The 24,380-nt window shown below is 30.5% G+C and overlaps 1 protein-coding gene across 21 annotated transcripts in view; it reads left to right on the forward strand.

Annotated features, from left to right (window-relative positions):
- The window catches only part of LOC106874729 (uncharacterized), a 1,612,306-nt gene that overhangs the window by 1,392,923 nt on the left and 195,003 nt on the right, over positions 1–24,380 (forward strand). For all 21 annotated transcript variants that reach the window (XM_089349018.1, XM_089349017.1, XM_089349026.1 and 18 more), the window contains one exon: positions 5,827–5,877. In XM_089349018.1, coding sequence (XP_089205144.1) covers positions 5,827–5,877 — 51 coding nt within the window. The remainder of the gene's footprint in view (positions 1–5,826; positions 5,878–24,380) is intronic.

The following is a 24,380-nucleotide window of genomic DNA, read 5'->3' on the forward strand; positions in this document are numbered from 1 at the left end:
ATATAACATGTACATATATGCATATAAGCATGTGTATCTATATAGCTTATACGCATGATGTGTGTGTATATATATTTATGTATATATATATACATATATATACACATATATATATATATATATATATATATATATATATATATATATATATATCCATCACATTTTCATCTCCACTTTTCTATGCTTACATGAGTAGATGGAACTTGTTGGAGCAGATTATCTACTGTCAGACACTCTTCTTGTCACCAGTACTCACCCGTTTTTAAGTGTGGTTTCCAGACATTTCTCAGAAGATTGGAAATGTGATGTCAGTGCAAGGAGACAGTGAAACATACACACAGGCACACACACACATGCACACACACAAATGCAACCTTATACATACATATATCATTTATATGTGTGTATGTATACAGGCATATATATATATATATATATAAGAATAAGGGCAGAGAATCGTCAATTAATAATAGAATTAATAATTAACAATTTTGCCAAGTAGTTCAGTATGAAAAAAACCTTAATCGGTAAAACTATTTATCATCATAAATATACAGGGATTAGCAATTGAGTTGCTTCTCCAACATACTGAAAATTTAGAAATAGCAGTCAAAGAACTACTGATTCCAAACTACAAATTTTTCTCTAAAGCGGATGGCGATATTTATGGCACACATAGAACAAAAAACCGGAGGGAAAAGCGTAAACAAACCAAGCCTTTAGTTAATTGGATACGGATCGTTTCATGGTTAAGTGAATGGAAATTTCACTATTCCAATCTTCAGCCCAAATATTCTGATAAATTTGAAAGTGTCTCTAAAAAAATTCACGGTAATTTTTGGTGTCGCATGGCCAAAAATTACCGTGAATTTTTTTAGAGACACTTTCAAATTTATCAGAATATTTGGGCTGAAGATTGGAATAGTGAAATTTCCATTCACTTAACCATGAAACGATCCGTATCCAATTAACTAAAGGCTTGGTTTGTTTACGCTTTTCCCTCCGGTTTTTTGTTCTATGTGTGCCATAAATATCGCCATCTGCTTTAGAGAAAAATTTGTAGTTTGGAATCAGTAGTTCTTTGACTGCTATTTCTAAATTTTCAGTATGTTGGAGAAGCAACTCAATTGCTAATCCCTGTATATTTATGATATATATATATATATATATATATATATATATATACATACACACATACACGTGTTTGTGTGTGGGGGATGGGCTTCTCTCTTTTAGTTTACCATCTCATGAAAGAATTGTGTTGGTTCAGGGTTGTAGCAGAAGAAATTGCAGAGGATTCTTGGTATGGAACTGAACTTGGAATCACATGAGCTGTGCCTGCACATATATGTCAGCATGTGTGTATATGTGTATGCAAGTAGGGTTATGTATATTGGTGTGTGTCTGTGAGAGTGCATGTATATATGTGCATGTGTGTGTAAGCACGCACACGCACGCACACACACACACACACACACACACACACATAATGATTGTATCAACCAGGCTATTAGATGTTGCTATATCCCACTAATAGCAATGCACTTTCTCACACTGTTGTAGCTTCTGAATGCTATAATCCTACAGGCTGCACAGGCAGTCCAATATCACTGCTGAACAGAATGCCTGTCTGTCATAGAATTACCCATTTACAGCTGAATTGACTGGACCAATGTGAAATGAAGAACACAATACACCACTGGTCTGGTAATTGAAATCATGATCTTGAGATCATGAGAGTAGTAAACTAACCTCCAGAGCACACACCTTCACACATATATGTGTGTGTGTGTGTGTGGAAGTAATAATTTTGCAGATTTATGTAATATGCCTTGTGTCACCAAGCAGTCCTTCAGGCTCAGTGCTCAAAGGTTTTTTCATTGACCAGCATCTTGGTTTTCAAATAGGACTAACCATGTGCACTGAGCCTGAAGATTGCTTGGAGACACAAAGCATGTTATATACATCAAACCATCATATTCACATGGCATGTAGCTATTAGTAATTCTTATTTAAATACTGTGTATATTAAATGATATATATTCTATATATGTATATGCATATGCATACTCATGTATTTGTATGTAAGATATATATCACGTTCGATAAGTCAATGTTTTTTCTTTATGGTAACAGAGCTTGAGTAGGAATTGATGTTGAGGCAGGATTTTCACGGCCTTATGCTCTTCCTGTCATCAACCTTCACCCGTGTTTGAGGTAAGGAATTTTTATATTTCACAGGCTTTTCAAAACACAGATCGACCAGTCATAATACAAGTTGAGTCAACCAGATTTACTCTCAAGGCATTGGTCAACCAAGCCTGATAGAAATATTCACCTTTGACATGAATCCAAAATTGCATGTGTGTGTGTGTAATGTCATCATCTTTATCATCATTACCATTTAAAATTTAGCTTCATGTTGGCATGGGCTGGATGTCTCAACAAGATCTGGTGGCTTTACATATATATATATATATATATATGCCTATATATATATGTGTTTATATATATGCATTTATACTTATATAAATTATATTCAGACATATGTATTTCTTCCAGTATACATATATAATACTTGGTATAGATCTTAATGATTGTAGTTATTAGTGCCATAGCTTCCAGCATGTAGGTGGGTAGCATTGTACTCTGTAGGTAAATGGATGAACACTCTATTTCATCATCATGTCAGTAGAATAAATGATGTAATCTTGACTTGATTAATAATATTGGGTACTCTGCAACACCAATCCCAGTCAAAATATTAGCTGCATATACCATACAGTGAACAAATATCATAAATGATAAATAGATATGAACACTGCAATATATGCTACAGATGTTTCAATAGCATGGCAATTTATTTCACTTAATATATTATATCATTATTACACATGCTAAATTACATGCCATTTCATCAGGAATCTTCAAACTAAGTCATGTCAAGAAGAAATGAGTTTGATCTATGTATCTTTTTCTCTCTTTCTTTCTCTCTCTCTCTCCCTCTCTCTCTCTCTTTCTCTCTCTCCCTTTCTCTCTCTCTTTCTCTCTCTCCCTCTCTCTCTCTCTCCCTCTCTCTCTCTCTCCCTCTCTCCCTCTCTCCCTCTCTCTCTCTCTCTCTCTCTCTCTCTCTCTATATATATATATATATATATATGAACATATTTAACTGTATGTATGAATGTGCGTGTGAATATATATCTTTGCATGTATACAGATGGATGTGTTCATATGTATGTATATGCCATCCTTATCATTTAATGTCTACCTTCCATGCTGGCATGAGTATGACAGTTTGACAGGATGTGATAGACTGGACAGTTTACTCTTGCTCCAGTGTCTCAATTTCAGCATGGTTTCTGTGGCTTGATGCCCTTAATGATTGCTTTTTTTTATGGCAGCAGAACTATAGCATCTCTGTTGTTCTCAGCAAGACTAAAGTGTCCTCTTAATCATTGTGCTGTTTCTGCTTGGTTCAACTTCACAATGTGTACTAGGCCTTTTTCCATGCCACCTGCACTAGTGATGTTAAAAATTATACAAATGTGCTCACATGCACACATATATGTGTTTATATATATTAAGTTTTGAAGCTATGTAAGAGTCTAAACAATGTCATTTGTCTAGATTACCACCAATGACTTAGAGTGTATTTGTATACATTTGTTTGAAGCTTACCAACAATTGCTACTCAAATTAGCTGTTCCCTATTTTGTCAAATACTGGATATTTTCCTTAGTTGGAATGTGTTTGACCTTTTAATTGAAACTTTTAAAACATCACTTGGATACAGTTTGAATCTTATTTTTGTTTTTGTAGTTTTACCTAAAATTTATTTTCAGTTATTGTTCTCAGTGGCACTAGCAATGTAGGCAGAATGTTAGAATGTAATTACTTGATTACTCTTTGTGCTTATGTAATCACAGGAAACTAGCTGAGATATGCATTACTTTAGGTATCTAATAATTTAGTAATTGAGAATGTAGCCGTAAATGGTGCAGAGATGTTGGTAAATAGTATTATTGATGCACACTACACACACACTCTAAAGATTAGCTTGACTGGTTATTATATGGCTAAATCAAGAGCCGCTTCTGAGGATATTGTTTTTATTATGTCACAATAGTTAAATGACTATGATCAAAATCTGAGGACAAATCCAGCATTTTGCAAATAGGTAGCATCATCAACCAGTTCAAAAATAAGAGAAATGAACTCAGTAAAAGAAATTTCATGTGCTTAAGTATTCTGACATCTCAAGAAATTATATTCTATAGAACTGGGCACAGAGTGGGACATGTTTATTGAGCAAATGTTCAAACATCAAATCTTCAAACGAAATTTAAGATACTAAAGATGGTGATGTATGGGAGAAACTAATGAACTGAATATGTATTTTCAAAATGAAGATTTTTTTTTAGAATTTGTTTTATTGATATAGTTTTATTTGAAAGGTAACTTTTTTTTTCTCAGTCATCAGTGTTATACAGTTATACATTAAGTAATATATTTTTGTAATAAGTTTATTTTTTTTCTATCTTCATTAAAATTAATTGACAGTAAAATGCACCTGAAATATATTATTGCTTCTTAACAGGACTTTTTTTTAAAAGTATTCTTGTTGATGTACCAAAATTAAACTATTTATATCTAAAATACCTATCACAACTAATTTGTATTTGATTTTAGAATTATCTCCTTTAGTGTTTTCTATTTGTAATTAATACAAAATTTTCATTCTTTGTCCTTGTCAAATTCTAAAATTTCACCTTTCTTGAATTATATTTTCAGTCTTTCAATTTCAGCATAATTTTTCAGCATTGCATTTGATCTCTGTTATTCTAGCAGGTATAATATGAATAAGATAACCGTATTTAAATCATTAACTTTACAAAAATTAAAACATATAACCCACCTTTTTGCTATTTTGAATAAAATTGTCTTGGGCAGTGAGTTCAACACTTGATTTTCTTTCTGTTATCAATTACAAATATCACACTTACATTTGTGTATTTTTATATTCGGCAGATAGTTGCGCATATATTATTATTGTATGAGCGTGTAATAGATATATACCTATAAAAAAGAAATGTCACCAAGTATATGGAGACGTGAAAGGTTTGGGAATCATAATTGTTGATATTTAATATGATCCAATTGCTTGCAATTTATGCCATATTGAATAATTATACATATACTTTTTAGTGTTCTGAATAATTTAGATCATTGCTTTTTAAAAGAAACACCCCATCATTCAGAACCATTAGCTAATAGTGTGGAAAGCCTGCTGTGTATTTATGTAAGAAATAACATTCTTTAAATCATTAATGGTTCACTAGGTATTAATGATAAGTAAGCACACTTCTGCCACAAAAGTACCTTACTCAGAGTTTATGATAAACTAAGATAACCAGTGATAATTCTCATTTAACCATTCTTATTCATCATTCTTTCAATCTTTGTAATGTCACTTGCTCTTAACAAGGTTTTTTTTTTTTCAGTTTCTCCAAGATTCTCAGTTCTCATAGAAACGAAATGTTTAAAATGACTTTTGCGTTTATAACTTTAAAAGATAGTAAAATAACATATACTGTACATTACTTTTCAGTTAAATTTACTTATTTCACTCTCTGACTTCCATTGTAGTTCATATATCATTTATTATTATTATTATTATTATTATTATTATTATTATTATTATAAAAAATTGCAATCTAATTTCATTTCCATTATTGTAGCCAATTTCAGCAAGATTTCTTTTTAGAAACCTCAGTTTTATTCTGTCAAATCTTTTGTTGGTCTAAACCATTTTTTTGTCTTTTACAGGTGCAAGGGATTTCTACCCCAAGAACAAAGGCTTCAGGATCACAGAGAAAGGTTAGTAATGTTTATTTATCAAAAATATGGTGACAGTCTATATTGTGTACGAGTTGTGTATAATTTAATTTTCAGCAGTGGAAAATTTTATGCATTTAATATTGGTTTCTATTGTTAAGTCTATATTACTGTGTTTGTGTGTATATATGTGTGTGCGTGTGTGTGTGTGCGTGCATGCACACACTCATATATATATATACATCTATGTATACATGTATGTATACATATATATCTATACATGTATGTATACATATATATGTATACATGTGTGTGTGTGCATTTAGACTTTTTCTAAATTGGTTTTGGGAATTGTATCTTGTAGAGAGAATATGCAGGCTCCTTAACTAAAGTTAGATTTCATTCATTTCTAGTTGTCAGAGTCATGCATACTCTGATAGTCAGTTTCTAATATATCAATATTATATACAGTAGTTATCATCTGCAAGCATATAAAATAGATTGTTATATGGCACTACACATTTTATTACACATATGTTATCATATTTACACTATGAGGTAATTCATTCCAGTTTTCTACAACGACATATGTATAATATTATTGAATATGTATTGCTGTATCTACATTGAAGTTAAAGGAGTTTAATGTAGTTAAAATTGCAATGTGAGAGATGTTCTTTAAGGGTTATATTCACCAAAATGTTCTGCACCAAAACTAAGAGATATTCCACTATAGAATCAAGTAGCTAATCTATGGCTTAATATTTGTAATTTTATTTCTGCTTGGTAGGAAATTCTTTAATGGTTGTTGATTTGTATAATTAAAACTGTATTACCTGGAAACAATTCAGTGGCACCACATTATCATCAATGTGGAAGTACATTAATGAGGATATGCATCTAATTGATGAGTCTACATCACTGTCTGTGTTTTGGTTGCATTAAGTGCAAATAAATCACTCTAAAAGAGAAACTAAATGTATTAAAGAAGTGTTGGTTTTATTAAAAAATATTTACTCTGTTATTCAAATTAGAATTCGATTTTCTTTTTCTCTGTTTTCTTTTTTCATAAAGTTCAAAATATATATTGCCTACTTCATTCATAAAAACACATTAGCCAATCTTAAGCATTTCTGTACCAATTAAGACAGTATAAGCCGGAAGGTAATGCACTAAATAAATACTTCACCTGCCAATTAAAGAGATAAAAGTGAATGCTTCTTCAGTTTATAATTAATAGTAGGAAACAGACAGCTCCAACTGTAAAATATTTCCTCCAATAATTTCTCCAAAGTCTAAATTTGTAAACTTTCCAGCTAATATTAGATTTAATGCTATAATGCAAAGTAGTCAATTAAATAAATAAATCAAGTTCTATGCTGGTAAAAATGTAGGAATGTTTACAAATTCAGTAGAAGAGGACAGTCTCCAGATAATTAAAGCTAAATTAGAAATGCAAACATTGAAATCTTTAAAATAATATTAAAATAAAATATTTAAAATTATTAAAGAGATTATGTATGTTATCTATAATTTTTTCCCCTAAAAATGTTTCTTCTTAAGGGCACTTGTGTTCTTAAGTCTAGTGCCTACTCTTTTTCTTTTTGCTATGTTATGTAGATGAGAAACATATCTTCATCTTGATAGAATGTCTAGCTGTTCCTAGTAACATCTCTCAGATGCTGAACCAATGCACTGAAAAATACATTTCCAATGAAACATTGCAGAGCTTCTGGTCATATACCTTAGCCTCCCAGTTATTTTGCCTTTTCTATTGCTTTAACTATTCAGAAATAAAGGAAATGTTTGAAACCAGTTGTATTTTAAAAGCTGGCATTAAACAGTTTCCCTCCAATAAAATAACTGATCAATGTTAATAATAGATGTATGATTCTTGTTTAGATTTGGTATTGGCTAATTTAACCTTTGAAGAATTAGAACAACAAGTCTTTGTAATCATGTGTGAAACTTTATAGCCCAAGTAATCATTTTTGGACTAACATTTTATTGCTGGTATTAAAAGAAACAAAATGGAAGCATATCATAAAACCATTCTGACTATCAAATTGTCCAGTTTTTATTTCTTACTATTCTTGCTATGAAATAATTTTGATTTTATTCCTTATTACTTTGTTTGATTCACTGTTCCAGAGAGATTAATGGAAATTGTTAGCTTTCTAGAATAAGATTTGGTCATTGATTGTTTTACTTCCATTGTTTTCAGCTTTCGACAAATTTGTGTTTCTTTTATGTTCAGCTGTATTTTATTTTTAAATATAAGACTGGTTTAAGTCAGCATCACATCAGAAGTAGAAAGTAAATGCTGGAAAGAAGCCAAATGTAAGCAAAAAAACAAAATCTGACCCAATAAATATATTAAACTAATCATTTATATTTATAAATCATAACATTATTTATTTGGATCTCTTCTCAATTCAGAAACTGCCAAACTTATTCTTGAGTGATTATTAGTTTTTGAATTTGAATCCATTTCAGTCAGTTTTTCCCCACTTAAAAAAAAAAATGACTTCTTTTTGAAATAGTTCAAAAATTAAGTTTACAATGATAATCATATTCAAAAAGTGGATAAAACTCACATACATGCATGCATTACACACACACACACACACACACACACACACAAACACACACACAGACACGTATATATATAAATATGTCTATATATCTTACATGTAAAATTTGATTAACATTATATGGTTTGTTAATTTTGCAGCTAAATTGCATGATAGATTGAGAAATCATTTTTGCAGAAATTACAGTTTATAAATTTTTTTATTGATTATTAAATATTTTTTTATAATTTAATTTAACATTTTCTTTTGATAATTTTTGAAATTAAGTAATTGAAATATGAATGAATAATCAAGAAAATGAACCATTTCAAATATGGATACTTTTATTTTTTTAAAGTCCATTGAATATTTATTTTCATCATTGGATCATTTTAATATGAATTAGAACATATTTAAATAAAGTAGAGCTTTCATGTTTTATTTTATTGAAGGTTGCATTGAGTGTCTTGTGAATAGAGCCTGAGTTTTCTGTCATCAGAATCATCATGCAAAATTGAGAAGTGAACTCACTTTTTCAATTAATGAATGATTGTTTACTTCTGTAAAAAAAAAAAATTGTATTCTAATAACACTTTTTTTTTTTGTGCAATAAAACTACCTTGATCCTGTTGGATGTAAGAATTATTTCTGAACAACTGAAACAACTTTTTTCTTAGAAATTTTTATAGTCATTATCTTGAATTGTAATAAGAGAAAGGTAATTTTTAAAGTCAGATGTTGGGGGAAAAAGTTGAAATAATATGTATTCTACATTTATTTACATAATTTTGTAATCAACATTCAACACTATCTTGTTATCTCAGGAAATGAAATATCTTGAATCTGTTATTCTCCCCTGTTGAAAATCTTATGTAATGTAATCGTATTCGACCCTCCCAATTTGGATTTATTCCTAACTTCATCTGCTGTGGCTAACTCATGAAATTTCTTGAAGATATCACCTGAATCACATATAGTGGCTCATGGATGAATATTAACTATCATGACTTCAAAGCTTTTGATTATATATCACGCAAATGATTTATGGTGAAGCTCTATACAATGGTCTTGAAGGCTAACTTCTATACCCGGTTGAAAGACTTCAATCAGTTATAAAGATTAGCCTTCATTCTCTTTTGAAAAGAAGTAGTTACAGTACTAGAACAACATGCAGCATTTTATGTGATGATGTCTAGTGTCCCACAGGGATCTGTTCCTAGTACCCTGTTATTTGTTGCATACATTAACCATTAAACAACAGACATCAATCTGTGATTCATTAGAAAACAGCAGATCATTAATTGATGTCTTAAAAGTTTTATATGGATATGACCATCATTAAAGGAAGTTTTTGTTTATGATGTTATAAATTTTAATATATGAGAAGCTGACAATTATTATAGATTTTGTACTTAAATTATGCTTTAGAAAAGATAACTTTGAATTTTTTTCCTGCTTGGCACACAGATTTGTGTCACCCTTTCTCACTGTTTAAAGGATAAGGAAACAGATGTCAACTTGGATTATGTTACTATGTTTAAATCTGCATATTGTATTAAGAAGTCTACTGGGGAACATGACCTGAGCCTTATTTTCAGCAATGATCTGCATTGGATGAAACATATTATACTCTTATACATTCGAAGATCGCAAATTTCCTTATTTAAATTATGAATCATATTCCTTTAAATAATATCAATATCACTACAGAATATTTTCTGTTTGGACGACTCTAATTTTCAAATTACTGGAGTCCATTGCTCTACTCCTAGCGATGTATAACTGGCTGTGTAAACGTCGAAGTGGGTAAAAATACACCTACACTATCTAAAGTCTGATCCTGTGCCTTGTTTACTAAGACTTACCTCTCACTGTTCGATGCAAATAATGTCTGAATTTTCTGGTGCCATGAGTTATTTTGATTGACAAACCTGAGAGGTAAACAACAGCCGCTTCGATTAGCTGTTTCAAATCCTGCTCGAGACTGACACACTTAATAACCGTTAAATAATGACACACACTACATACTGACACATACTTTTTCCATTTTATTTTCGCTATTAACCATCTTTGTGACCTCCTTCATATCTACGATGGGGCCACAAACTATTTAATGAAAATCCAGAGTTACTTGTGATCAGTGAATTTTTAATAAAAATGCAAAGGTAGTTCATCAATTAAAAAATCGATATCCATGAAATAATCATATCTTTCTGATTTTTTAATGCTAAAAATCTTCCTGACAACTGTCTTTGTAATCCTGAAAAATATTGTAACCATTGGTCCAGCTGTCTGGCCATGAAGAGGGAACAGATGAAGAGACAGACAGACAGATGGACATAATGCCCATTATAGCAAGATAACAAATCTAAACCCTCTAAATTCATGAACTATATTGGGGGCGAAATCCAGAGTTAATCCTTGTTGCCGAAATTTTAACAAAATAAATCAAATGTGATTTATTAATACAAAACTCAATATCCACTAAATAATCATACTATTTACATTTTTTTCACTAACAACCTTCCTTATTACCTCCTTTGTAATCCTGGAAAATATTGTGACCATTGGTCCTGCCATTTGACCATGAAGAGGGAACAGACAGACATAACACATAACACAAGGAAGACAAATCATATCATATATAATTCATGCCATGAACAATTTGTAACTGATTCTCAGCTTCATGGATTACAGTTCTTACAAATAAGTTGTTTTTAAGTATAACAGTAATTATCATTTTCATTAATTCACTTCATATAATTGTTCTTATTCATCACTTATATCATCATCCAAAGTAAAGTTATGACTAGAATGTTATAGATTATAATTGTATTAAATGAGTGGAGAAAGTAAAATTACAGAACATATTTAATAGCATACAGTTTTTAGACCAGGATTTCATATAGACAGTTGCCTGTAAGTTATGCTTAATGTTGACTTGTAGTGTATTTCTTGCATCTTTAAGTAATCTGCAATTTTTTTAGCTCTTGGTCAAAATTATTTTATTAACCCAGATGTGTTGATTGCTTCTCAGTTTCAATCACAGTGGATTTAATGAATGTGGTGTTTGACATATATAAACTTGTCGCACTTATGGGTGTGCCTTTATAAGAAAATATGCACTTTTGAAATAGTATGCTAGGAATCCTGCTTATTTTCCACATTTACTGTTCAATGGAACAGTTGTTTACTCTCTAGAAAAACATTGTATTGTAATTTGGAATGTATGAGGCCATTGACATTTTAAGATGTATTCAGTTGAAAATCATTTGCTTAAATTAAAAGTTCTACCCTTCAAGTGCTTAGCTAATGTACCCTGCTCTTTCAAATAGACTTGCTATGTTCCACATCTAATTAAATTTAATCATTACAATGCTTTTCTAGTTCTCACTCTTTAAAAAAATTTCTCTTCTTTAAATATCAAGTTTTACATAAACTTCTTCATTTAGTGTTTAATATCACTATGAAACACATTTCCACCACCTCATGGATTCCTGTTAAATATTAAATCCTCAATTCATTAAGTTCCATATTAACTGCATCAACTTCATTCATTCTCCAACCCTTTGAAATGAAGATAACCCTATAAAGGCTTATGGATAATTTTCTTCTTACAGAAGGAATCACTCATTTAGAAGAATTACTAATCAGCAGTTTAACCTCTTAAGGTCTTCCATACATTCCAACAAATATTTAAATATTCTGAAACTGCGATGTACATTTTTCTTTCAAATTAGTCTTTGAAGGTTATAACTAACTAACCATTTAGTCAGAAATGAGCAATTAAGTAATCTCAAAGCTCTTTTATCTTTTAAAATTTACCCTTGCATGCATATTCTTGTATATACAACACACCAAACACACATATATATATATATATAAATGGCAGATTATCATTTGGAGCAGTTTCTCAACATTGTAAATAATTCTATTAAGAATTGTCTTTACCTCCTAAAGCCAATTTTTTTTTTGTTTTACACCAATATCGGTGCGGATATTTTATCCAGATAAACCTACAAACAAGTAGATCAGACAATAACTTCTGTTTGGATTTGCTTTTTCTTTATGATAATACCAAATAGGCAATGCATACCCAATTTACTGTGGATGATACCAATTACAATTTTTTGCTCACAGAGAACATCTTTGGTATGAGATTTTGAGGTTTTATTTCTATTTTAGTTTATTTTCTTGATCCATTATATTCTCATTAAAAGTAAGATTGCTCTAGGAAGGAATCTGTTTCTTTATTGTAAACATCATTACAGTTCATCATAAATTAAGGAAAATAACCTCTCTCACATTCTTCTCACTACCACTTTGTATCATTACTTACACTAGAAAAAGCTATGAGAAATTTTCTTTCATCCTGGGGTATCAAATAAATGAAAGCATTAGTTTGTTTTTCCTGTTTTTCCTTTAACATATATAATATAAGCTAGTCAAATTTAAACAGAATAAAGTCAAGCTTCATTGCAATTTTTTGCTCTTTTTTAATTCTCAGTTTAGTCTGCCTCCTATATATATATATATATATATATATATACTTCATCTAGAAATTACTCATGATATATTTTTTCATCATGTCTCACTTAGAACTTTATTAGAATTTAGATTCTAATAAGACCTCATCCCAGCTTGATGAAAATTTATTCAATCTCAGAGTGCTAAAAATATATAAGTTAGAGAAAAAAGAAAAAGAAACTTCTTCAAGAAGAGATAACTTTTATGAACAACTTTTGTATATCCACTGAAAATGTCTAGTAATGATTTATCTAGAAAAATCATTTGAAAAAATATTTATATTTCTCTCTCTCTCTTTAACTGTCACTCTCTTTCTCTCTGTCATCCATTCCTATATAATTCTTTAACAATTGAGCTTTTATCATCTGTTATTGTACACCTAAACTAAGTTGGGTAATGGAAATATGTCTTTTTATTTTGTTTCTTTTCCTGTTCCATTGACTACATTTAATTTTCTTTGCTACTTAGTATGACATCCTTAGGCACTTTATGTGCTTACTGTAGATTTCAGCTGACAAAGCTAACTAATCTATCTGGTTACACTTGGTCTCCAAAACATCCTCTTACATTCTGCACACATTTACATTTGCCTTTGGGAACTGGTTATACCAGTAGAAGTAATGGCGGTGACAGTGGTAGTCTATTATAAGCAACACTTTGAAGACATTACATGAGGAATCAATGTCAGTCTCTTAGATGCATTCAGACAACAGCTTAGGCTGGAAGAATATTTCCGCTAGAATTCCTCTTTCTGTCTTTCTTTCTTTTTCTTTTCTTTCTTTTTCTAATGTTGATGCTATGCTGTGACTCCATCACTGTTGATTCTGCAAATCTTTGTTTACAGTTCTCGTATTTCATCAGCTCATTTTTCTGCACTCTTTTCTCAATATTTTGTTTTTCTGTTTCTTTTTTGTTATCATCACTAAGTAGCAAAGGAAAATAGAAGTCATGGAATAATTTCGTTCAGGGATCAAGGAATTCTCTTACATTTTATGCATGGTTTCACTGGCTATCAGATTATCTATTGAATTTTAAACATCCAATAAGTCAAAATGGTGTTTGTTTTCTATTCTGAAATTGTAAAAGATTATTTAGAATTTGGAGTTATTCAAATATTTAAACTATTTACTCAAGCAGCATTTCAGCCCTAAAACATTTACATACATAGACTATTCCATGTAATTCATATATAATATAAATCTTACTAATTAATATTAGGTACAGGTTTGACTGTGTATTAAGAAGTTTCCTTTCCTATCACATGGTCGCAGGTTCAGTCCTACTGTGTGGCACCTTGAGTAAGTGTCTTCTACTATAGCCCTGGGATGACCAAAGCTTTGTGAGTGGATGTGGCAGATGGAAACTGAAGAAGCCTGTCGTGTGTGTGTGTGTGCCCCATCACCACTTGATAACTGATATTTCTTTACATTTGCATGACCTAGTGGTTTGGCAAAAAGAGAACATTATAATAAGTTCCAAGCTTTAAAACAAAAAGTAAATACTGGAGTCAGTTTGTTTGACTAAACCCTTCAAGCTTGTGCCCCAGCATGGCGCAGTCTAATGACTGAAATAAGTAAAATATAAAAAGATAAAGATTAAAATTCTAATAATAAATTATTGAGGTTTCTTTAGATGAATTTCATTTTCAAAGCAACTGACACTTCATTTGTTCTAACTTCTCAAGGTTTCAATATTAGTATGATGTTTTTAATAAAGATAGTTTAATTTAGTTAACATATGTAGCATAATATAGTTAGTTAATTCATGCTGTAATAAAGAAATAAAATCATGATTTCAATTAATTTTTTAACTTCTATATAACTGGAAATTTTGTTTGTTGCTGCCCCTTCCTAATGAACTTACTTTGTTCAATATCAGCTGAGGAATGAATGATTCTGTATTCTGATTGAGTTCAACCTATTACCCAGTACATTCTGAAGGAACCCTGCTCTACATTCAAACTTTAAATACTTATGTATATTGTTTATTGCTCTGTATATTTTGCAACAAATATATTTTATACAACTAATTAATTATCTGGTCTCCTTTCATTCCAGTATTTTGATATTCAAATACTGATGTTTTTTTAGTGATGACTTTCAGAATGCATGTTCTTCCTTCTCCTGACCCCTCCCCCTCTCTCTCTCTCTCTCTCTCTCTCTCTCTCTCTCTCCCTCTCTCTCTCTCTCTCTCTCTCCCTCTCTCTCTCTCTCTCTATCTTTCTCTATCTCTCTCTATCTCTCTCTCTCTCTCTCTCTCTCTCTCAAATGCCTGAAATTGTATTCTTTAGTTGTTCTTGAGGCTTATCTTTTTAGAAATATTAAGCATTTTAGAGGTATTTAGTCTCAGATATATACATTATATATAGAGGGAGAGAGAGAAAGGTTATAAGAGGTAATGGTGTCAGTAAGACCCAAAAGTGTCAGGTAATTCTGAGTAAGTGCTATGGGTAGACCATAGTTAAGCTCCAGGTTCGGTGATTATGCAAATAAGGAGTCCAACGTAGGTCATATAGCATGTGTATATATAAAAAAAATTCTTTTCAAAATGAGATAATAAAACCAAGGCTGTGAAGATTTTTGAACATTTATAAATAGAAGGACTTACAGCTGTTTCCAGGATATTATATCCCTTCATTGGAGACAGTGTGAGAGAATGGTTAAGCAATAGTTAATTTAGATAAGATATGAAATAGAGAGTGATGTGGAGGAATGAAAATAGATGTGAGATATGCAGGGATTATTGCATTTGTAGATCCATTATTTAGGCAGAATGGTGTACATATAAGATTCCAATTCCTTGTAAGTAAAATCCAATAGTATTTAAAATTGGTCATTTCAAGTATAGAGTTTGCACACAGTGCTATTGAATCAAGGGTTTTATTTAAACTCTATACTTGGAATGACCAATTTTAAATGCTATTGGATTTTACTCACAAGGTATTGGAATCTTATGTGTATACCATTCTGCTTAAATAATGGATCTACAAATGCAATATCCCTGCATATCTCACATCTATGTTCATTCCTCCACTTCACTCTATATTTCGTATCTTATCTAAATTAACTATTGCTTCAACATTTTCTCATACCGTCTCCGATGAAGGGATATAATAAATATCCTGGAAACAGCTGTAAGACCTATTTATAAATGTTCTAAAATCTTCACAGCCTTGGTTTTTTATCTCATTCTGAAATAAAAATTTTTCTATATATATATAAATATGGTGTTTATATTTTTCACCGTAAACATTTGTACTACAGTAAATATTTGTATTCACAGTAAATATTTGTACATCCTGATAGGTTTTAACTCTATTTCATTGATTCTTTTTCTACTAAGAACTTAATAGCCAGAAGTTTCAAACAGCACTATTTTCTAGGAATCCTTCCCCTTGTTCAATTCATGTGTATAATTGAATTTTAATTAATTTTCAATCTGATGAAAGCTGTTAAATTTCAGTGTCATTGACACTGTAATTCTTGAAGCAATTTTGAAGATAATTTTTTAGAAAAGATATAAAGCAGAAACTCACTTATATCATAATTGCCCCTTTGTATATTATTTGGATCTTGTTCAAAATGGGGGCACCAGTTTTCATTTATGTTTTATGTAGTGTTTTTGGTACCGAAAGACTTTCAAACTTCGTATACTTATCTATTTTGTGTTATAGAACATAAAACAATTTTTGTATTCGAATTTATTTCATGTAAAAAATTGTCTTATTTCGATAATTTCTACTAATCACTGACGTCTATTCAGTTGAAAACAGTTAGCGCTGTAACGGTGTATATCGTATTAATCCCCTAACCCTAACCCTAACCCTAACCCTAACCCTAAAACTAACCCTAACTCTAGAATCCGAACTCTAAAATTGTTACACACATAGATACGCACAGCGTAATTTATTATATAAACAATATATACGTATAAATTACGATTAAACCGGATGAAATATGTCACAGGGAATAACATTTTTATGACCGGCCAGCAGGGGAATAACATTTTTATGACCGGCCAGCAGTAACTCTATACAGCTGAATAGACGTTAGTGATTGGTTGAAATTACAGAAATACAACAACTTTAACATGGAATAACTTGCGATGTACATTTTTTTGTTAAGAAGACTAAGAGTAAAAGATGTTTTATATGACACATTCTACCAGTGTCCCAAGTTTCAAAGTGTTTCGTTAGTGTTTCGTTAAGAAAATACTGGTGCCCCTGTTTTGAACTAGATCCTATTATTTGCTTTATGTTCTATTTCTATGTTGATAGTTTTCCAGCCTTGAAGTCTTATTTATCTTTGTTATTAATATTCAAATAACTTTGTACTTTTATTCATAATTATTACCATTTCTTTTCTTTGGTTTCTAACTACTAAATCTTTCTCTTGATGTTATTATCCCCTAGATATTATAAGATTGATAATATGCAAGAAAATATTACTTTTGGTTATTATTCAGTTTTTCATTTTTATATGTTCTATGAAGAATTAATACTTTGATAATTTTTGCTGTAACTAAATACTTCTGAGAATGTAATATTAGAACTGTACGGTTTAGTTTTTATTCAAGACAAACTGGTAGGGGATATTTTCCAGTCTGAAAAAAATCTTCCCTACCCTTTAAAATAACCTTCAGTTAAATGTAATCACTTTTTACAGTCAATTTATGCTTTAAATATTATATGTTTGCACTCTTTATCCTAAACAACTAGGTTTCTCTGCAAGTGTAGTATGATAGCTATACCGGAAGACATGCAGAGTTGCTTTCTTTAATTACAATTTTATTGACAACTTTTAAAGTTAAATAAACAGCATTCAGTTAATTATAAGGATATTTGAAAAGTTCTTATAATTTCAGTTTTAAAATAACCATGTAATCTATTGAAATGGGCATTTCTTGACATTTTATTCTTTAAGTTAAACCTTTCTAGCCCCTTACCTTAGCTTCTCCATTAAATAAAAGCACTAAAGCATATTTGTTAGCAAACACTACAATCATTTGTAATAAATTTCTGGGCATCACACAAACAAGGGAAATTTTGGAGTCTCTTATCTTTACCAAAGTCTCACTTTTACGACTTGTTTTTCATACCTCCCTGCTGCACATGAAAACGTGTTTTTTTTTTTTAAGTGAATCATGCTACCATATGCCTCTTTACCAACTGAAAACCCAATTAAGAACTTGGTACATTGACTGCAAATACATACATAAAATGTGAGGTATGTAATTTTCACTGATCAGTTCTATGAATCTCTGTCTTTTCTCCTCAATTACTATGTATTCTAAAAACCAGGCATATTAAAATATTTATTTGTGTATAATACATACTTGTGTAGAATGCACAGATGTAATTATGGGCAATGAAATCTTCGGAAAATATCTCTCATATATAATACATATTGATTTTTCTCTAGTATTATAATGTATAGCAAAAGGATGATTTAGTGAGATTTATCAGACTTGCTATATCAAATATACTAGAACGGTTCACACTATCTAAAACAAAACAAATTGAAAAGTGAACTATGAATTTTACCAGTGTAGAGTGTAAACATTCAACTGCTGTAAAGTCAGCATTGTGGAAACTATCCAGTCAGTAGTATAGATATATTTGATGTTGTTCACTGAAACCTATTTTATTTTGTGATTGACATTAGACTAACCAACATTATTTGCAAAGAAACCATTTAAAAAGAAGAAAATCTGAAGTATCTCTGCACTATATTATCAACAAAGAACCGGATTTGGAGACTTTATTGATAATTTTGGAAGTCACAGTTTAATAATATCACTATAAACAGCTCTTAGTGTACATACCACAAAGCCATCAAACAATATTCTACAGTCTATAATATATATATATATATATATATATATATATATATCTGTAATTTTGATCAAATCAGTTTGTTGCTACTCTGAGTTTCACCTATCTTCACAATATCTTCAAGCAAGTTGTGAAAATCACACTGATTCACCAAAATAAAATATTAATCTGTATCATGGTATTGAGTACTCCTATTTGAGACTGTTAATGCTAAATGGATGTATGTATGTGTGTTTGTATTAACTAATAAACAAAACCTCTACATGGTTGTTAGGCATGTTTTAAATAACAGCCAAATATTCCTTAAATCACAACCATCTGATATATGCAAAAGTAGGTATACAGTGATGAAAAATGAAAACACGTACAATGCTCATTTATTTTTATGAAATAAATTAAAAGTGACGATAAAAGTATTATTATAGTTATGATAAATGTATTATAATGATTAATGACACTGAAAATAGCAAAAATGAGGCTAAATTAAGGTGCTAATAATTTTAATGAATTAAGTATTATAACATTAGTGTGATACTTACTGTGTATCTACTTTTGCACACTCCTGACTGTATCTGTGAACCAAATAACCAAATCTCTCACAAATCACATCTTTACCAAGAAGCAGGCCATGTGAAACATGTCTCATTATCAGTCAGGCTGTACTACTAAAAAAAACTTCAATGTAATTTTTTGTTAAGTGAACCATTCAGAAAGACCAGCAGGCTGCATTTTACTCATGACTGCTCTAGACTGAATTGAATTTATAAAGAATAGTTTATTTAGTTTCTTAGCCCTTCTGATATCAACCCGCCTGAGTTTACAATACAAACATGTCTATTGAAAAATTTAAGCTCATCTGAAATTTTTGTAAGAATCTTAGGGTAAACTTCTCTCTATATACCCGATTGATAATGAAGTTATTTTACGAAGTCCTTGCTAATTCTGGATTATTTAAAAGATCATGTATAAGGCATAAATGTGCATTTTGTCAGAAATGTGGTCAAGATCATATAGTATTGAAATGGACAATGTAATTCTGTTCATGTAAGAATCACCATTAAAACATGCATATATATATATATATATATATATATGCATGTTCATATATATATATACACACGTACATATATATATATATATACATGTATATATATATATATATATATATATATATATATATATATATATATATATATATATACACAGACATACATACATATATACATACATATATGTATGTACATGTATATATATATATATATATATATATATATATATATATATACACAGACATACATACATATATACATATATATATATGGCCAATGCCAGTGCCACCTTGACTGGCTTCCGTGCCGGTGGCACATAAAAAGCACCATCCGATCGTGGTTAAGCCCAGCTCCTCTGGCCCTTTGTGCTGGTGGCATGTAAAAAGCACCCACTACACTCTTGGAGTGATCAGATTGGGACCTGGTGTAGCCTCCTGGCTTCCCAGACCCCAAGCGAACCATCCAAACCATGCCAGCATGGAAAACGGACGTAAAACGATGATGATGATGATGATATATATAGCTTACTCAAGCCAGAGTCTATACTTAAATCCAGAACAAATTTTCAGGCCATGTCTGCATTTTAGGAGATTTCTGCTGGCCTTTTGGGAACCACTGGAAGTTGATAGCCATTAGCGAAGGGAGATAATTCAGACTTTTCTCCTCCCTTTTTCAATGAGGTCATAGGCCAATAGGTCTTGGGCTCTGAAGATACACTATAAACCCCATTAACCAGCCTTCATATATTTAAATATATATAAGGGTGATTAGATTTTATATGCTTCAGGATAGTAAAATAGCTCTTATTCAAAAATGCTAAATGAGAAAGATTTAGTTAGATTGCAAAACATAGAAATCTGCTTGCATGAATCATTCTGGAATTAGAAGAGTATTTTATTATTGTTACTAATACAACTTAATACTTTAAAGAAGGTTTTAATTTTGATTTTTTTCGAAAATATAATGCATCTTTTTTTTTTCAAATGATTTATTCTTTCTTTGTTATATGTGTGCATGTATATTTGTGTGTGTATGTGTGTATGTATACATATGTCTGTATATGTACATGTGTGTGTTTGTGTGTGTGTACGCATGTGCATATGTATGTATACATAAACTTAGTAGAATCCACTGAGAAATTAAGAGCTTGTTTTGCCTTCACCTCTGCTCTTTTGGCAATTGAAGAAACAACTATTGTTGTTTCTTCACTACCCTGCCAAATATAACTATCTGAAATATGGAAATTGTCCAAAATATTTTATAGTGCTACATAGTTATTTATTGAATTGCCTGTTACATGTAGACTGTATTATTTCTTGAACAAAAAAAAGTTAAATATATAGAATCATTTCCCCTTTAAAATATTTATTCTTTATACTTTCATTCTAAAAAAATGGTTATTAGATTATATATTTACATGATGTCTCCATCATTTGTCTAGCTCTTTTAGTAAAGTAACTAAAGAAGAGGAGAAAAGAAGGCTAAGGGCATTTATGTTAAATATATGCAAACAAAAAAATATCAGTAGACTTCATTGAAATATGAACATCTGCTCTAAGAAGATGGCCAAGGAAACAAATATTTTTTATTGGTCTATATGATATGCATTTAATTATCTACAAGCAGTTTTAGGTTCATGTGTGATGTACTAATAATCACATTTTCCTCAAGATTGAAATGAATTATAATTTTTCAGTAACCAGAAATGGAATATTTAAATTTTCATAGCAAAAGTTTTAGTATTAGGGACAGATGTTTTTAAATTCAAATATTGTTGTTTGCTCCAAGACAGGTTTCACTGTTCTGATTACCAAACTTCCCTATTTCACTGTCCTTTGGTTTAAGATAATCAAACTATTAGAGTATTTCTTAAATTCATATGTCTTAATTTGCTAAAGTTCCTCTTTAAGAGAAAAATATTTTTATAACTAAAGATTAATGATGTGGCCATCTCCTTACTGAATAATATTAGCATTAAGGTGGCAAACTGACAGAATTAGAATGCCAGGCAAAATGTTTAGTGGCATTTCATCCATCTTTATGTTCTGAGTTCAAATTCTACCAAGGTTGACTTTGCCTGTCATCCTTTTGAGGTCAATTAAAAAAGTACCAGTTGAGCACTGAGGTCAATGTATTCAACTTGCTCCTCCCCTAAAAATTTATGTGTGTGTGTATATATATGTATGTGTGTATATATATATATATATATATATATATATATATATATATATATATATGTATGTATACGATAATAATATTAGGGGAAAATATTCCAAATTTATATATATATGTATACGATAATAATATTAGGGGAAAAAATTCCAAATTTATATATATATATATATATATATATATATATATATATGGTTTAAAGATCCAATAGACATAGAATCAACAAAAAATTACTCCATCCAGTGAGAGATGAATATCAATTTAAATACACAACCAAAAGAACTATTAATAGTTTCATGCTTTTATGATACTTAAACAGGCATATTTATAAAATAAGTCATGAATCTCCAAGCAGTCTTTCGGGCTTTGTTTGTGTGTTATATAATGCATAAACAAAACCTGAAAGATTGCTCTAAGATATATATATATATATATATATATATATACACACCCACACACATGCATGCATATTGTAAAAAAATTCAATTCAAGAGAAGAATGTGATACATCCCTTTTTCTATCTTTATTTCTTGCTAATAACTACTCACTAATTAACATTAATATGCAGAAAATATGCAACTGTACATTAGTCACATGCCTGCACACACACATACATTTATGAGATCAAACGTTATCATGTGTTCAAAGTTCAGTTTTTATACTGGCATGGACTTACTGAAACTGATGGTGATATATCAGCATATGTCTATGTATCTCCAATTTTGTATAAATCCAGATTAATTTTCATTGATAGCATATAAGAAAGTGATATTTCCCCCTTATGCAATGGCTTTTTTCAACACATCCAATGTATGCTCTGCTCATATTACACATCCATAATTAAGTAACTACCTCTTGCATAAAGGCAATAATGTTCTGTAATAATTTTGACATTATACAACTTATCTCAGTTAAAGCATAAGTGACTTAATTAGCTTTAATGTCAGCAGTACATAATGGAGGAAGAAACTTCAAGAGCTGTTAACTTTGTATGCAATAAAGCATTACTTATATGAATGCCAAATAGGATGGAGAGGTAGGGCAAGAAGTTTGATACTGTATTTTGCAGAGTCATGGATAAAAACAGCAATATAATGCAAAATGACAAAAAAAAAAGGAAGTAAATTCCAGTTTTGTATATCCAGGAAAAAAACCCAAACCACATGCCTCCAGGTTCAGTCCTACTTTGCACCTTGGGCAAGTGTTCTTTGCTTTTGCCTTGGGGCAAACAAAGGCTTGCAAGTGGATTTGGTAAACAGAAACTTAAAGAAGTCTGTTGTGTGTATGTATGCGTGTATTTGTTTTTATGCTTGTCTCCATCTCCCCAGTCCCAATCATTTGACAGCCAGTGTTGGTTTGTTTACATACCCATAATTTAGAAGTTCAACAAAAAGTGAACTGATAAAATAAGTATCAAACTTTAAAAAAAATATTGAGGTCAGTTTGTTTTACTAAGTCCTTCAAGCCAGTGCTCCAGCATGGCCACAGTCTAATGACTAAAACAAGTAAAAGGTAATGCTCAGCATCAAAAATCCAGTTCCTTTACTGTCAGCCATAGAGTTCTTTCTTTTTATTATTTTACGCTAAATATCATTAGGGAAATTGCAGCATATGCAAGCTTTAGTAGATCCAAACAAGGTATAGACCATCAATAATCACATATTTTAAATATTATACTTAACCAGAGTAAACAGTTAATTATCTTTCTAAAAGATGTTACATGATGTCCCTCAGTCTACTGACTAAGAATCGGGATTATTTGTTCACCACATTTTCACTTTGTCATTGTATTTCCTTCCATCTAATATAAATTCTTTTAATGTCTAGAATATGCAGTAATACTCTTACAATGAAAGTTGACGCTTTCTGTGGCTCTTAGAAAATGAAGTAATTAACGGAATCAAAAGAGAAAAAGAATGGTGCTAAGCATAAGAATACAATGTTAAATTAGAATTCAGCCAACTCCTCATATTTATAATATCAAAACACAAGTCATACTCGGTCAATGATTAGATAGGTTTCAAAACCATTTTTGAGAATTTTTGATGAATTAATGCATAGCAGCTTAGAGATTAACTTCCTACCGGTTATCTAATCTCAAACCAATTTTATCAACCAATTTATCAGGCTGTCAATTGGAACAAATCCTCAATTCTAAACAATATATAATTTTAGAATTGCCTGAAGCTAACCAGCTATCTCAATTATATTTTATTGTCTGCACACATTCTCATCATGCTAATACAGATAAACTTCCCTGCACATGACTGCAAGTGACATTGAGCAACGGGGTTTACTTTCATAATTATATATATATTTCTCATTATACTTTCTATGTTAATGCACATAGCTGTTAAATTTATTTTATGTAGAAAATGCAAAAAAGAAATC

Source organism: Octopus bimaculoides, chromosome 3 (assembly GCF_046866305.1).
Source record: "Octopus bimaculoides isolate indiv1 chromosome 3, ASM4686630v1, whole genome shotgun sequence".
Taxonomy (NCBI): Eukaryota; Metazoa; Mollusca; class Cephalopoda; order Octopoda; family Octopodidae; genus Octopus; species Octopus bimaculoides.